The sequence below is a fragment of the Diabrotica virgifera genome, chromosome 4 (assembly GCF_917563875.1).
Source record: "Diabrotica virgifera virgifera chromosome 4, PGI_DIABVI_V3a".
NCBI lineage: Eukaryota > Metazoa > Arthropoda > Insecta > Coleoptera > Chrysomelidae > Diabrotica > Diabrotica virgifera.
Genome location: NC_065446.1, coordinates 252982079 through 253000210, shown reverse-complemented (window position 1 = coordinate 253000210; position 18132 = coordinate 252982079). Strand labels below are relative to the sequence as shown.

The 18132-nt window shown below is 32.9% G+C and overlaps 1 protein-coding gene across 30 annotated transcripts in view; it reads right to left on the bottom strand.

Moving 5' to 3' along the window:
* Positions 1–18132, bottom strand: part of LOC114327495 (uncharacterized) — a 677364-nt gene that overhangs the window by 369332 nt on the left and 289900 nt on the right. For all 30 annotated transcript variants that reach the window (XM_050648891.1, XM_050648865.1, XM_050648867.1 and 27 more), the window contains exon 3: positions 10240–10438. In XM_050648891.1, coding sequence (XP_050504848.1) covers positions 10240–10438 — 199 coding nt within the window. The remainder of the gene's footprint in view (positions 1–10239; positions 10439–18132) is intronic.

The following is an 18132-nucleotide window of genomic DNA, read 5'->3' as shown; positions in this document are numbered from 1 at the left end:
AAAAAGTTTCACAAAAAAAGGGAATAATTCGCGAAATGAATGTTAGATCGAAAAACTAAAAAATACGTGTTCAATATTTTTCAAAAATCTATCGAATGATACCAAACATAACCCCATGGAGAAGGGTGGGGGGTAAATTTAAAATTTTAAATACAAATCCCGCGATATTTCGCAAAAAAAAAACATTAGATCGAAAAACTGCAAAATACACTTAATCAATATTTTTGAAAAATCTATCGAATTGTACTAAAACGACCCCCACAGAGGTGGGGTGGGGGATTACTTTAAAATCTTAAATAGGAGCCCCAAATTTTTATTCCAGATTTGGATTCTTTAAATAAAAATAAGCTTTTAATAAATTTTTATTCGAAACATTTTTTCAAATTATGGATAGATGGGGCTATAATGGGAAAAAACGATTGTTGGAAATGGAAAATTAAATTAAAAATGGGAAGTCCCCACTAAAATGGAAAACTTTACTTAACTTTTTTTGGTTTTAGGACCGACTCTTCACAACCCAATAGGTCCCTAAAGCGCTCGAGTGACTGCACATTTAGCATACTCTTACTAATATTCTATTCGACTGAGTGTATGACAAAGATAGATTTGGAAAATATTACCAAGGACATTGTGTTCATTTTTTTCAAATCCTGAAAAAACCAATAAATATTTTTGAAAAATTTAAACGCTGAATGAAATACTACATTATTACCGAGGGCCGAAAGTCCCTTAGAATAAATAAAAAGTTTATTTTGAATGAGATATTTGAAATTAAATATCACACTACATTTTCTCTTAGTTTTCACCCCTGTAACTTATTAAAATAAACATTACAGAAGTTCTCAGGGACTTTCTGCTCTCGATAATAACGTAATCTATCATTCTGCGTTTAAATTTTTCAAAAATACTTATTAGTTTTCTCAGGATTCGAAAAAATTGAATCCCATTTAAATAACATTGGAGCAGAAACTACGTACCCATTCCCTTAAAGAAAAACAAATAAAAGGAATTACTTACGTAAACTAATAGGTTGTATTCTCTTGATTTTAAATTTTTATAATTTCATAGCTATAAAAACTATTATATTGTCTCGTTAATGTCGGCAAAAGAACTAGCAAAGGATATGCCACACTCGCCTATGGCTAAAGTGCTATTTTCCGGAAGATACGTCGTGAAAATGTTGAAACGACCCGACCGGACCGGTATGAATTGTGTGAGTGCGTCGTTCCTTTAATTAAAGAATTATTGGCTTGTGAACCATAGCTGGTTGTTGGTTGTTGGTTTAGTTGTTTAGTGGTTGCTGTCCAATCGTGAACTGCTAAACGTGAACTTGTTGTTAGAGGTTAAAAGTCACATTTCGAAAAAACAATTACAAGGAAATTGTACTCGGTGGTGATTATTTAAGGATTATAAATGGTTCGGAGCTCGAACAACCTATAGAGTGTCTCGATGTTTACACTGCGATGGTTTTTTATACAATAAATATTTTTTTATTTCTGTTTAATATTCAAATTCTTGTAAATGCTGCTTTTATTCACACAACCAATGATAACTAATAATTATTTCTCCATTGCCAGTTTCAAGGGTAGGAAAGAAATAGGATGAATCGTTGGTGGAGGGGTTTTGGTGGTACGACTCATATTCAGTGGTTGATGTAATTCAATGCGTCTCAACCTGAACCCCCTTATCTGGGATGGGGTAGATGGAGGTACTGACAAAAGTATTTCTGGTGCTGTAATTTGGGGATTACATCTTGGGGGATTGGGAATCGATTAGAGGAAATCTAACTTATTCTGACGGAATCATCATCTTAGACAAACAGAGTAAAATTAGAACGTGGAAAGAATATCTATAAAAACTATTTGAAGGCCAAAGAGAACCCACCTTTTAGCTAGAAAAAGGAGTAAATGATGGACCAAGAATATTACAGCAGGAAGTTTATTCTGCCATAACACAACTAAAGGATGGCAAAGCAGCAGGTCCCGATAATATACAAGCAGAACTACTTAAACTGACGAACAACGAATCAAGAGAAATAATCACAAAATATTCATCAACATATACAACTCTGGAGAAATACCAACTATTGTTATACAAACTATTGATATAAGAAAACTGATTTCTTAATGTTATTCTGAAGCTATTTTCTTGTGGCATTTTTGCAATTAACTAGTTTTGATGGGAAATAAGCCACAATTTTACTAAAAAAATGATTTTATTAACGTTTCGACGCCCAAATCGGGTGTCGTTGTCAAAATACAAAAATAATAATAATTAATATTTTTTGTATTTTGACAACGACACCCGATTTGGGTGTCGAAACGTTAATAAAATCATTTTTTTAGTAAAATTGTGGCTTATTTCCCATCAAAACTAGTTAATTAAGAAAACTGAAGGGCGCCTATGCTAGTTTTGCAGACGGACACCTTATATCCTACCACCGGGATTGAAAGGAATATTAAAATTATAAACACAATTCTTTTCAATTCTTTCTTTGATTTTGCTAATATTGTTAGATCATCCGCGAAAGCTATACATTGATGTTCATTTTTAAATATGGTTTCTTCCATTTTTATGCTGCAATGACTCATTATTACTTCACGAACAAGATTGAATAACGTGGTTGACATCGGGTCACCTTGCCTGAGTCCTTGTTTAATTTAGAAGTCCTCTGAGATGTCTTTCCACACTATGTACTTCAGTTTTCGTTGTTGTCAACGTCATTTCAATCAAGCTAATAAATTTTTTGGGAATTTTTAATTTTTTCAGAGCACGGTACATTTCTTTTCTATTTATACGATCATATGCCTGCTTGAAATTTATGAACATCGCATGCAGGGTAGTTTTGTACTCATAGCAATTTGCTTGTAATTTTAGCTTTTAATGTGCTTTTAGCATGAAAATCTGGTCTGTTACCGAACGGCTGGATCGAAAGCCTTCCTGGTACTCTCCCACAGTATCCTCCATGAATTCGTTCAGTCTTCCACGTATGCATTGTGCTAATATCTTATACCCTGTCTCTAGGAGTGCTATTCCCCTATACTGCCCTACTAAGAGAGAACCCCGTATCTCCACTATAGCGAGTTTTGAGAAAAACGCGATTAAAGATTTTTATTTAATCCGTTGTACTTTTGGTAGAATAATAACATAAAATCATTTAGGTTAGAGTATAGTCAACTTATTTAAAAAAAAATTGCAAAATTACAATATGGACATTAGTTATGCGACATACGGTCTAACAATGCAAAGAATTATGTCAAATTTACTTAGCTAAAACCACGTATAATCCAAATTATGTCTTATGCGTGGTTTTAACTATGTAATTATTATAAAATTTATATAACTGCCTCGAGAGGCAAAACATTTAAATAGGTATTTTAATGATATTTTCTATGAAGATTTGTTGAATAAAACATAAGTATTTATGAAAAATTTTATTTAAAAATACAAAAAATTATTGAATTAATGAAAATTAATTATTTTTAATCGGAAGTTGGTAATTCTTCCCAAAATTGATGGCGGTTCTCCGGTATAATTTCACCTAAGTTTTTTATTATTTGGTCCTTTCTACTCTGAGCAATCCCAGAAGGCGTCGTCACAGGTGAGGGGTCCTTTATCCCAGATTTTAACACTCTACTCTGCAAAAAGTCAACCTCTATCAACTCTTCGTTATCGTCAATCTTAACGTGTAAAGTTTTGTTCTCTCTCTTTACAATTACTTTAACAACTTGTGATAGGTAAACACGTGACTCTGCCTTTTTAATTTCGGCTGTAATGATACGTCTTTCCAGATAAAAAAATCGGAAACCCCCATTTCTTTCACCACTACACGATTCAAGTTACATGTTTTAACGGCCAATTAAAAACATCCATCAGTATTATTTGGTTCAACCCTGTCTATTTCTACTGTGGTAGAAGTTAAGGGATGCAGTAATGATTCCAGAACATTTAGCTGAACATCATCTTCTTTGTAAATAGAGGAATTCGACGTTGGGTCCAATTCAGTTACCTTTTGCGCCATTGCAATCATTTTCTTTGCCTTCGAAGACATATCTAATAAATAATAGTTCTATATAAATATTTATACAAAGGCATATACAGTCGGAAAAAATGAAAGAATACAATCACATATTTTGTATTTGCTGTTCTTTTTCAATAAATAACAAACGAAAGAGATAGATTATTAATTATCTTAATAATATGTGATTGATGTGATCGTTCATGGATATTCTTTTATTTTTCCTACTGTATGTATATAAAAATAAACATATCAAAAAACGAACAACCATACAAGCAAAACAACTCAGTAACCAGTCATATTTTATCTAAGTGATTTGTGTTAAATTTTAATATTTTGAGGTCAAGATTCTACACATAAAATATTTCCAATTGTTGACAAAACACGCTATAGTATGTATTATTAACACACAATATAAGTTAATTTAAAAAATAAATATTTTCTATGATTTTTTTAACAAAACAATCTTATTGCTAAATGATTTAAACATCTGAAAATAAAAAAAAAAACAATTTAGGTTACCTCTAATATAATAAAATTTTATTATAAAAATGTAAACTTACACAACGAATTATTTTCCACCTTTTCCACTAATAACAACACTAATTAAATACCACACAACGTCTTTACAAGTCGAAACAAGATAATAATACAATGTCGAGTTACGCGACAATATACTTAGTTAAAACATTGTAATGACAGCGCTATTATTAGCGGGGTTGCTCTGTTTCTTAAAAAAAACCTCGCATATCGTTTATCCTACGTTAAAAACCCGTATCTGCTGAGCATATACCCGGTTTTTACTATGAATCGTTAAATGCCAGGTTTATACTAAGCATAATAGTCATTTTTGGCGTTTACGGGGAAATTATTTTCTTTCATAAAATAATTAGAAATGTAAAATACGGATTTTTTCTATGTGAATATGTTATATAAATCATAATTATTCAAATGGTGCAAAAATCTCAATTTTTAAAATTTCGGGGATACGGGGTTCTTTCTTAGCAGGGCAGTATAATAGATAATTTTCTGTAATGATATAAAATCCTATTTTTTCCTGCAACGAAAGAACTGCGTGACAAAGTCTCATTTAGCATTTAGCCAACCTTCGTTTAATTCAAAACCTCCTAAAAATGTGTAAATCACGACTCGAACGTTTCACGGCAAAAGTCCTAGACCTTAGGAATTCCGCATTGAAGGCAATACAAGCGAATGCATACCCGGCACGACAGATGGGTGCATAATCAGCTATTTTAATATTACGTAGAGGTATTCACTTGGATATCTCCAATCTTCTTGGTGTTACCTTATTCCGCCAGCCGCAAAGATATTATTTCCCGATTGATACGATTGTTTGACGATTGCGATTAGCTGCACCTGCGCTGCGCTGCGCGACGCCCCGTTAGCCGTCTCCGTTTTTAAAAGATTCATTCGATGCACTCAAGGGCACACGTTTTATGTAATCGCAATTATGCAGTGACGGCAAAACAATTAATGTTACAACTTATAAATTGAATAATCTAATTCAATAATAAAAAACGATTACCAATATAGAATCAAAAATTATAATAATTTTTGCGTTTAGCCGTTTCTACTTCAGTGTAATATGTCCAATATAGGTGCCACAACTATTTAAATGCCATTTTTGAGATCTATCATTGCTATCGAAGAAAGAAGAAAACATAAAAACCAAGGGAACCGAGACAAATATCGAGAACAACAACAACGCATAAGAAGAGAGATAAGAACGGCAAAAAATAAGTGGCTAAAGAAACAGTGTGAGGAAATGGAACAGTTACAAAAACAACATGATGACCACAACCTACATAAGAAACTAAAGGAGGTAGCTGGAATATACAGAAAAAAGAAATTTTCTATCTTAGAAAATGAACAAGGAAAAATGGCACAAGATGATAGAGAGAGGAAACTCATATGGGAAAAATACATCAAAAATCTCTTTGCAGACGAGAGGCCTGAGATAGAACTCGTTCAGGAACAAGTGATAGATATTAACAACCTATCTGGTCCCGAGATCACAATTGAAGAAATTACTAGAGCAATAAATATCTCGAAAGACGGGAAAGCAGTTGGACCTGATAAAATTCCTGTTGAGTTACTCAGATTGTTAGATGAAGAGGGAATTACGATACTCCAAAGATTTTTCAACCAAATCTATAAAAAAAAGGAAAATTCCCTGTCCAATGGCTTGTATCTACCTTTATCCCTTTGCCAAAAAAGAACAACGCAACAAAGTGTCAAGAGCACCGACTGATAAGTCTGATGAGCCATTCTTTAAAAATATTCCTCAAAGTTCTTCACTACAGAATCTTCACAAAATGCGATAAGGTTATTGGTTGTTCACAATTTGGATTTCGAAAAGGCCTGAGTACCAGGGAAGCACTAGTTGCAACCCAAGTGCTAGCTCAGAATTGCTACGATCAAAGGAAAAATGTAATGATGTGCTTTATAGATTATGAAAAAGCCTTCGATCGACAACATCATAAACTCGTACATATACTAAAACAACTCGACATAGATCAAAAAGACATTCGTTGCATAGAGGCTCTTTACTGGAATCAAACAGCTGTCGTCAAGGTGGATAATGAAACAACGCAAGCTCAAAAAATTCTCAGAGGTGTAAGACAGGGATGCATTCTCTCCCCACTACTGTTCAATCTATATTCAGAAAGTATCTTCCAGGAAGCTCTTGAGGAATGCGAAGGCGGCATCAAAGTGAATGGTACCTGGGTCAATAATATACGATATGCGGATGATTCGGTCTTAATAGCAGACAATATAGAAGACCTCCTTCTTCTTCAGGTGCCATCTCCGCTACGGAGGTTGGCAATCATCATAGCTATTTTAATTTTTGACCTCCATTTAAGACTTCCAAATTTAAGACCTCCAAAACCTTCTTAATAAAATTGGAGAGCATAGCGAGAACATGGGACTTAGCATCAACATAAAAAAGACGAGGTTCCTTATAATCAGCCGTCAATTATGTCAACATCAAAATGCAAGACTAGCATATAACAACCAAGATGTAGAGCGCGTAAGAAAGTTTAAGTACCTGGAAACCTGGCTATGTGAAGACTGGATGTCGGATATGGAAATTAAATGTCGGATAGAAAGAGCCAGAAGTGCATTCATGAAATTCAGAAACGTCTTTACGAACTCTGACTTTGACCTAAACCTAAGACTAAGATTCACAAAATGCTATATATGGTCGGTGCTCCTATATGGCATGGAAGGATGGACTTTAAAAATAAACACAATGAATAAGCTAGAGGCATTTGAGATGTGGATCTATCGACGAATCCCTAAAGTTCCCTGGACCGCAAGAATAACAAATTAAGAAATCCTGAGAAGAATTGGTACAGAACGACAACTGATGTGCACAATTAAACAGAGAAAAACGGCATACCTGGGACACATAATTAGAAATGAAAGATATCAGTTTCTGCAAACCTTAATTGAAGGAAAGATCGAAGGAAGAAGGGGAGTGGGCAGGAAGAAAATGTCATGGCTCCGTAATGTCAAACAATGGACAGGACTAAAAAACATAGGAGACCTAATACATACTGCAAGGGATAGCGAAAAATGGTCAAACGTGATCGCGAACATCCATTAGTGGATTGCATAAGAAGAAGAAGAATCATTGCTATGACCACATAGCATAATTATACGCGGCAGAAATCCGACCTGACACAGAGAGGACAAAAAGAATGCTAGAGACAGCAGAGATGAAAACCCTTCGAAAAATCGATGGATAAGATACTATGGGATAGAGCTAGAAGTGCAGATATACAACGGATATGCAAGGTGGACAACATTAACTGGGTAAGAAACAGAAGAGTAGATAGAAATAGAGTAGTAGGGACAGAGAGACGGTTCCCCAATAGGAAGACGATCAGTGGGAAGACCACGAAAACGATGGAACGACAACTTACTGGATGCATATTGAAAAACAGACAAAGTCATAAATATTGTTTCTGTTTCGAATTAAACTAGGGTAACCGTTAATATCAACCACGAAAAATGGTCCTTAATAAAATCACCTGCATAGGACACCATAGTTTGCCAAATATAGAAAATAGTTCCTCAATTTAGGATAGCCTCTTTCTAAGCACATGTAACAGTAGTATTTTACCTACTACACAAAGGTAATAATATATGAATCAAATAAAGTATTTTGATAACGATTCTCCTAGTGGAAATCTGAATGTTCAAATAAACGTATTTTATACTGAAATTGTCTTTAATTCTCAGTAAATATAATTGATAATATTAAAATGCTACAAGAAAATAGCTTCAGAACAATACTAAGGGAACTTTCAAAAAAGGAAAAAAAATTAGAGTCAATTTCATCTACTTTGATGCTTTGTCTCCTGTGGTGCAAGTAACACTCAGTTATATTTAACGCCTCACTGTAAAAACCTATTTAATCACAATTGCACAGATTATCGACAAGACATCCTGCTAAGAAAATTATTTCAAACGCGCAGTACAGGAAGAAGAACATCCTGGTTAAAAAACCTCAGAAACTCGTTCAACACATTATCTGTGCAGCTTTTCCGCGCTGCTGCAGATAAGATAATAATTGCCATGATGATTGCCAACTTTCGTCACGGATAGGCACACCAAGAAGAAGAAGAAGTGTATCGAACGCCTTAGAGAAATAGAGTTGAAAGAAGAAAGAAGCTTGAAAGCTACAGCAGCTGAAAATAGAGACAAATGGCGAAAATTTATTGAGTATTGGAGGAAATCATGATACTGAGTAATGGAGATACGATAAGAATGAGAGAGTGACGTAAAATGGATAATACTGATGAATATTTCTAATAAAACTTTCCACTCTCTTGTCAAAAAAAAAAAACAGACTACTTAGGTACTAAAGCAATTTTGGGGTTATACTTAATAAACTTAATATTATAAATACTACAAAATTTCTATATGTATTCGAAAAAATAAGTTTAATAAAGTCGATTAACAAACAATGCTTATAAACAATGGTTATAGTAAAAAACAAAAGTTATATAATAGCTCTTTAACGGTTTGTACTGCTAATAATGGACCACGATTATCACGTTTGTCTTCAAAATGTTCAATTAATTTCGCTATTAATTTGTTTATAGCGACTACAGCTGTACAAATGTTGCTTTGTTTTTGTTGTACAGTATTTAAGTCAATCGACTCACTCGATAATTTGAATAAGAATAATTATATACGAATCCTAATCAAATCGAGAGAATATCTTGTTCTTATATTAACAACATATGTTTAGAATTTCTACAACAATATGAGAAGACATATGCTCAAATTAATAAGGTATTTACAACTTGAGAATGACATTTAAGTGAAACAGTTAACATTATATTCATAAATGGAACAGTTTATAGTCAGCAATTGCAAAAAACTATTTGTCAAAATTAACAAAATCTTGAAAAAGTTATGAAATACTTAACTGTCGATACAAAAATGAGACAGGGAAGTCTAGTTTTTCCAGTTTTCACTTATGCATCGGAATACCGGGCCCTTATCGAGAAAGATAAACAGGTTATATATGTATTTGACGAATATTTTCCGTAAATACGAATGCTGAGTATACCAAGGGTGGCCCAAAGAACAAATGAATCTATACTGAACCAGCTAAACATAAAAAAAACTTCTTCGGAGAAATGGCCTTGAAAACCTTACCATCCAGGGAAAATTTGAAGGCAAAAGAAGTCGAGATTGATCTTCTACACGAGAGATATACCATATCGTTGCTACAGTACATATGCAAGTATCGTGATATCATGAAGCTATTAGATGGTTTTTCCAATGTTTCTTACTTTCTCTCTATCTTCTAGTAAGAAGAGAAAGTAAGAAAGAGAAACATTTCAAAAACCATCTAATAGCTTCATGATATCACGATACTTGCATAAGTTAACGACTAAGAAGAAGAAGAATAAAGGCAATTGAAAATGGATTAATAGAAAATATAATTTGCTTATTGAAATAAATATTAAACAGACTCAAATGTTATGGATGACAATCGGATTGAACCCTTTTTTTATTAGGTTCCTTTATTAGAAGAGTGATTTTCCTTCATTTTTCTTGTCTGGAATTCTTCTCATATGTCGTAATTAAAGTCCAACCTTCGGTTACAGTTACAGAAAATACCACTACCTTAAAGTCGTGACAAAAATAAAAAGCGACAACGAACGTAAGACACTCACCTGTACATTTAAGTTCTTTGGTTAATTCATCGGAACCGAGGAAGCAGTTCGGCGTTCCATCACATAATTTTGATAATTCGAACAACTGTAAAACGTCTGTCGATTCGTTGACTTGGCAGCCGAAATATCCGTCTTCGAGATTTAGAAAAAACACTTCACGTCGTATACCGAATCCAATCCCTCCGAAGGATTGGCCAGTCTGAAACAAAAATACAACTAATTAGTATCTTAGTTAGTGTAGGAATCAAATAAAAATGATTATGGGTCATTTTATTTTGTCACTATGGTTATTATATTGGTTGCTTTTTTAGAAAAAAATAATAATCAACACTATTTGTTTGTTGTATCATGTAAAAAATGTACTGTTTTGCAGACTCTTAAATCCCAATCTTAGACATCATGCATGCTTTTCGCGGATGGTTAAAATCAAGATTGGGTGTCAGTTACCAATAATACGTAATGTTCAACTTGAATAAACGAATCTGCATATACTCTACAGAAATGAAATTTATCAAGCTCTAGAATGAGCTCTTTAAAACGATTTCTAACTATTGTATATAATACCTATATAACTACCTATAACCTTTGTTATAAGTATTATGGAAACTATAACCTATTAACAAGATACTCTTCAATATCGATAACCAGATTTTAAAAATAAAGATTTTATTCTTTTTTTTTTCTTGTTGACTCTCGGAAAATATAGTGATATCATGTTTTGATTACTCATATCTTGATTCTCCATCCTTCTGTCTTAGCCTGGTAGGAAGCTTCATACGTGTAGACCATAAACACCATATCCTGAAGGAACTTCTGACTTCTGTCAGGTTCTGTTATAACTGAGTTTCTCAAAGAACCTATAGACTCAGCTCATTTTTGTGGGGGTACACTTGGATGCAGTATTGACACAGGAACAACATATACAAGGTCTATCATTAAGAATGTCCAATCAGTGAGTTGTAGATTATAGACCGTAAATTATTAAAATTTAGTCCAAATCACTTATATAAAATGTAGCTTCTTACTGAATTACAGGGCGTTTTATTTAATAATTTTAAAACTATTTTTATCCAGTACTTTAAAACTATTTGACGTATCCTTATCATACTTGGCAGAAAGAGCGGCTACTATACACCCTACTAAATTATCATAAATAAACGTTTCTAGCTGCTACCAGAGGCGTACGACAGGTGATAGTGAATGGTTACCCCTTCCCAAATTCTACGCCGCTGGGGGAATTACCATTTTAGTGCAATTTTTCGATTCTCCAATACTTTCTATGCGTATCCAATACTTTCTATAACATGCTCTTCATTGGTAACGATAAGGTCATTAGTTTTCGAGATATTTGAAGTTACAAATTAAACGGCACAATTATTTTTATTAATTTTATGATATGATTCATATGATTAACATTTAACAACTGTTTGTACCCAGTACTTTAAAACTATTTGACGTATCCTTATCATACTTGGCATAAACTGTAGGTATTGTACACTGTACTAAATTATGTTAAATAATCGTTTCTGGCTACTACCAGAGGCGTGTGACAGGGGAAGTGACTGGTTGACCCTTTTCAAATTCTACGCCACTGACGGAATTGCTATTTTAGTGAAATTTTTAAATTTTCCACTACTTTTTATGTAAATAATATACCCTCCATTAGTATCGATAAAATCATTGGTTTTCGAGATATTTGAAGTTAAAAATGAAGCGACACAATTTAATCAAAATAACTGTGCCGTTTCATTTTTAATTTCAAATATCTCGAAAACTAATGACTTTATCGTTACTAATGAAGAGTCTATTATTTACATAGACAGTATTGAAGAATCTAAAAATTGAGCTAAAATAGTAATTCCCCCAGTGACGTAGAATTTGAGAAGGGTCAACCATTCACTATCCCCCGTCGGACGTCTCTGGTAATAGCTAGAAACGTTTATTTATGATAGGGTGTATAGTAACCGCACTTTCTGCCAAGTATGATAAGAATACGTCAAATCGTTTTAAAGAATAAGTATATGTACAAATGTACATATCGACGGCGGAAAGGCAGGACCTCGTAACTGAAAAAATTGTATAACATAAATTACCTACAGCTGGGAAAGCCTTCTGGAAGCCTTCCGGAAATTTTCCCAGCTGTAACCGCTGCGCTGTTTAATAGATGCCTATACACTTATTCTAAAGCGAAAACCGAAGTAACTCATGTTATACAAATTTTTCAGTTACGAGGTCCTGCCTTTCCGCCGTAGATATATATTAAAGCTTTCATCAAATGGTAGTGTGTGTTTCTTGTTGTAGTGATTGCCCTTGGTTCTTCCTGGAGTACCTCATAAGCATTTTTTTCTTCTTAATCAGTGAATTTTTTATAATGCAATCGCAGTTTGCAAGTCATATATGTTTTTTCAAGACAATTACACTCTTGTTAATTGAACGGTAGATTAAACGAAACGTCTTCATTAATTTCCTTTAATGCATCTGCTCCCATTTCTACCACAAACAGAAAACAATCTGTACATCTCCCTCGGGCGGTGTTTGTGTTTGAAAAATATTTAAAAGCGTAAGGTTGGTCTATTCACGAGAGTTCCGCTAGACAAAATAACTGTAACAGTAAAATAATTGTATAATATTAATCAAAGAACTGGTTATTGTAGATTGTTGATGGGTTGTGTCATCATACCATCATACCGTTTTCGGAATGTTGAGAATTAAACGTCTTATTGTGGATCGACGCTTTGCGATCGTCCTCCTACTGTACAAGGCTATGAAAAAAAGTTGTTAGCCAAATAGGTTTTTAATTAATAGGTACTAACTACATTGTTAATGGTAGTGATTTTGTTTTTTTAAATTTAATCGTTTTTCTATATTAACTCAAAGAGGACCTTGGCTAAGAATAATATAGGTTTATATAACTATCCGTTAGTTTTGTGCAATCGATATATTATTTTTCATCGCCCAAGAATTATATAACCCAACTGTGCAACTCATACACTCAAAAAAAAATTAGTTCGTAATATTGATTAACAGTGATTATTGAATAGTATTTCGTTGTAACAACAATTTAATTTTTTGTTTCAACGAACTTTTAGACATTGACGAATATATTTGGTTATTGTCACAATGATTGAATAATAATTGTGAAAATAACTAGAGTGCATTAATCAATAACACTCAATTTATTCAGCCAATAACTTAGTTTCGTATATTTAATAAATAATGTTAATTTTGGCAGCAACTCACTTTCTTGATTTCGTAGATGACAATCAATTACCTTGGTTTATCGTGACAACGTACAGATTTCATTAAAACAATGTAAAAATCTTGTTAATATAGAGTAATATATGATTATTGTATAGATGTAAACTGATTGTTGTGACAACGAATGCATTAATCAATCTACTACTGCATTTAATAACCACAATCAATGCGTTCAAGGTGACAATAAACGTAGTTGTTGAGACAATAAATGTTTTGCTTGACCATTTGAAATTTAACGGCTTTTCTTTATCGTGATACCCCTAGATTCTCTGTGTTACCATTGTTTAAAAAAGAATTATTTGTTAAACAATGCTGTTACATCTGCCGAAGTGCCGAATAATAATTTCATTTTGTTTCCAAGTGTAGTCCGTAGTAGAAGGAAGTTTTCGTGTGTCTATTATCGTGAAATTTCGGTCGAATTCTTTTTAAATTTTTTTCGAATACTGAGAAAACTTATTAGTATTTTAGAAAATTAAAACGCAGAATAAAATATTACAGTATTATCGAGGGTCTGAAGTCCCTGAGAACTTCTATAATGATTATTTTAATAAGTCACAGGGGCGAAAAAGAGAAAATTTAGTATGATTTTTAATTTCAAATATACCATTCAAAAGAAACTTTTTGTTTATTCTAAGGGACTTTCAGCCCTCGGTAATAATGTAATCTTTTATTCTCCGTTTAAATTTTTCAAAAATGCTTATTAGTTTTCTCAGGATTAAAAAAATGAATGCGTTTAAAAAGAATTCGAACGAAATTTTGCACCTGCGCTCCCAAAAAGGATTAAAGTGTTTTACATTTTTGGAATCACTATTTCAAACGCTTTTAAATGAGCTGTCACATTATGTACTTTCCCATTTAAAAATATCAAAGTTATGCCTGTCATCTGAAGAGGAATCATGTAAAGTTCGAAACATTGATGTTATAATATACTTTAATTATTTTAGAAATCGACTTGTCTGAGCGTTTTGTTTATATGCTAAAAATAAATAAGTTAATAAGGGGTGGGGGGAGTGTAACACCTTTTCCAGCGCACTGTATAAGTGAAATAATAATATGATTTCTCATGTTATGAGAAATCACACAGTGTAAAGTCCATTAGGTTTAGGACAAAAAAGGGGGATTTAAAAAATTATTGTTAATCAATATCATACATTGGGCTAATGCATTCAGTAATTATTAATATAAAATACGTTCATAGCAGGAATGAACGAAACTGATTGTAAGAATGAATAGAATTGCTTGTAAGAGTAACCGTATTTACTGTGGGAATGAACGGAATTAATTGTAAGAATAAACGGAAATAATTGTAGAAATAAACGAAATACGTTAGGAGAAATAACACTGTTATTGACACAACGAATAGTCTTCGTCGGTCAATTAACGACGTTGTTGTTTCAATGGAAAGTGTTCGTTGACTCAATGAACAGAGTTTGTAATATCAATAAAGTGATATTATGGTATACATAATGAATGTTCATCCATTCAATAAACGTAATACATTGGCTCAACTAACGAAAATAATGAATTGATGAACCTCGCTTTGTTGTTCCAATAAAACCAAGAATTGGACAAATTTTAAATATTGCGTTTGTTGTCTGAATTAACATTTTTATTGATATTAGGTACCTTTTTCGTTGAGTGTAGCAATCCAAATTGTATGGGGAAAATTATTTATTCGGATATAAAAAAGTGTGGTTCCGAAAAAACTACAAAAACACATTTAGTCGTATAGTATTACAGCTAGCACCAGTTATGTGTGTTTTAAGATTTCTGTTGTTTTTGTGATCATTTTTTGCACTTATACTTCGTTAGGCCGAATTGGAACAAATGCTAAGAGTGAATTTTTATAAAAACGACAGTATGAAGTACGCGCACACCGACAAGATTACTAAAAACGATAGTCTGAAGTTAATTGCTAAATCTTTCAAGTTACGTATGTATTAGTGCAAATAAAGTGTGAACAAAATATATTGGGTTTTTAGTATGCAAATATATTTATTAAAATTTTTGTGTATATTATCATTTTATGAAAAATAGAGGGTAGGAAAAGCGTAGGAAGGCGACGCGTTTCTTGGTTGAAAAACCTGAGAAAATGGTTTGGTTGCAGATCAAGGCAACTGTTCAAAACAGCTGCCACGAAGGTCAACATAGCCATGATGATTGCCAACCTTCGTCGCGGAGATGGCACTTAACACGTTCGGTGCCCATCTTGAACAAGCGCCACTTGGCTGGTACCATGTACATAAATCGTTCATTTAGTAACACAGTGCTACTGACGCCACTTATGCGTCATCGGTACCTGTGATAAAACCTTCGTGACGCTACTCGTGCGTCATGGGCACCGAAAGTGTTAAAGAAGAAGAATTTTTGTGTCTTTGGGTTTGTCTTCGTCGGGAATAAGATAAAAAGTGTTAAAATATGATGAATACAAAATACAAGTTAAAAAGCAATCTTAATATTATTTGTACAATCTGTCAAAATAATTCATTTTGGTATCAATTTTAATGTTGTTCTGAAGCTATTTTCTTGTGGAATTTTTGTAATTAACTATTTTTAATGGGAAATAAGCCACAATTTTACTAAAAAAATGATTTTATTCTTGTGCATCAGTTTTATTATTTATAAGGTATCAATTTTATTCCATTGTTACATAGCTACGGCCCTCTAGCACACTGACTTACATCGGTTTTCGCCCGATAACCGCAGTTAAGCAGTGTCGAGCGGCGCGGTTATGCGTTGGATGGGTAACCGCTTGGGAACACCTCATGCTGTTGACATAATTTTTTTAATTTTTGGTATTACTTTAAGGAAACTTTTTGGATCGTAGTAAGTCTTAAAATCAGTTTAATATTTAAATAAAATTCAAATAAACTGTTTAAAATATATTTATTTCATTGAAATCATACAATAGAAGTACATATATAGAAGTATATAGAAGTATAATTAGAAGTATAAACTTCTTCCGTGCGTACAAAGTACACACACTTTTTTTAATTTTTGGTGTTTCTGTTGTGACTGAGCATTGAAATCTCCAATATATTTACAAATACATACAACATAATAATAATATATAAACTCGCTTGCGTTGTGGTATTGTAGCATAAGGGAAACAAACCAAATATTTTCTAAAACATGATACATTTATATTGTTAGATACACTGACCTTGCCAACGTATATAAAAAAGCAGACCTGATAGGTCGTAATGTTACTCAGCGCCTTGTGACCTACCAAAATTGTAACCATATTATGTGTTTTCTTGGTAAAGATGTTGAAGTTAAGCTTGGCTGACCTCCAGTTGGAAAGACGAACACTACATGGCGACCATGCAACACTATAGGTAGAGTTCAGTGCGTTACAAATGATAGACAAAAAGGGTAAGTTCGTAATAATACACATTTATAACATTTATTCTAATATGACATTTTAATTAAATCTGACGGCTGTCAAATTTTATTTGCAATTTGGCATAAAAACAAATCAATTGTGTTTATTGCATTTATAAAATGGTATTTTCTTTGATTTGTATAGTCTTATAAATTGTACAGATTATATTCGTAGATATACTATATAATTCGTAAATAATTTTTTCTTCGATTACAGCGCCATCTATCGACAACTAGAATAAATGTTATAAATGTCCCTAATCACGGACGTGCCTTTTTTTCTGTCACATACAATTTAATGCGTTAGAAAGAAATCGAAAAACTGTGACGCACTGAAAGGTGCCTATGAGAAAAAGAATATAATAATATACGTGCAATCCTAAATTAACAAGAGCGTATTTTCATCCTGGTCGACTTTTACAATTGAAATCAAAACGACATCCAATGAAACTGTGATGTTTGATGCTAACGGTTCTTCTAAGACTCCGCTAACAAGAAACTTTTCTAAATAATACCATCATTTGCCAAGTAAATATAAAACGAATTTCTGGACCATAGATTCAATTTAGGAAACTCATACCGCTAACGAAGAAGAAATAAAATTACGTGAATATATCCTTATATCACGCAATAACCCTAGTTGGTCATCCTGCTGTATATGTGGTGATTTTAACAGCTACCATGAAGCTTGAAACTACCCCAATAATGATCATAAAGTTAGCTGAATCTATAACTAACCCCAAGTTTACAATATAAAGCAAAGACACGTTTAGATCAACTATCTGGAGAAAAGATTTAAGTTCTGATTAATATTTTATCAGTTGAATCATCGAAATCAACCATCATCTAGAAGGAAACGTAACAAAATTTAACACTGACAATATATAGCTTCAGAAAAGTTATCAGCTGGGCCGTAAAAAGAGTAATTCTAAGGGACTCGAGGAAAAATAATATAGACCAGGATAGCACAATGATAAAGAATTGTTATTTAACGAATTCCAAGAAAAAAAACAAAGAAATTCCATGATCATAACAAAGAAAACAAATATACAAACAAACATACATTTGTGGAATGTACCGATAGAGTAGATAAATACAAATACCTAGAAACCTGTATTTCAGACAATAATGATCAAACAACGGAAATAAGGGCTAGGATAGAAATAGCAAGAAATGCATTTGTAAAAATGAAAGCAATTCTCTGCAACAAAGACCTTAGATTAAAACTGAGAGTAAGAGCTTTGAGATGCT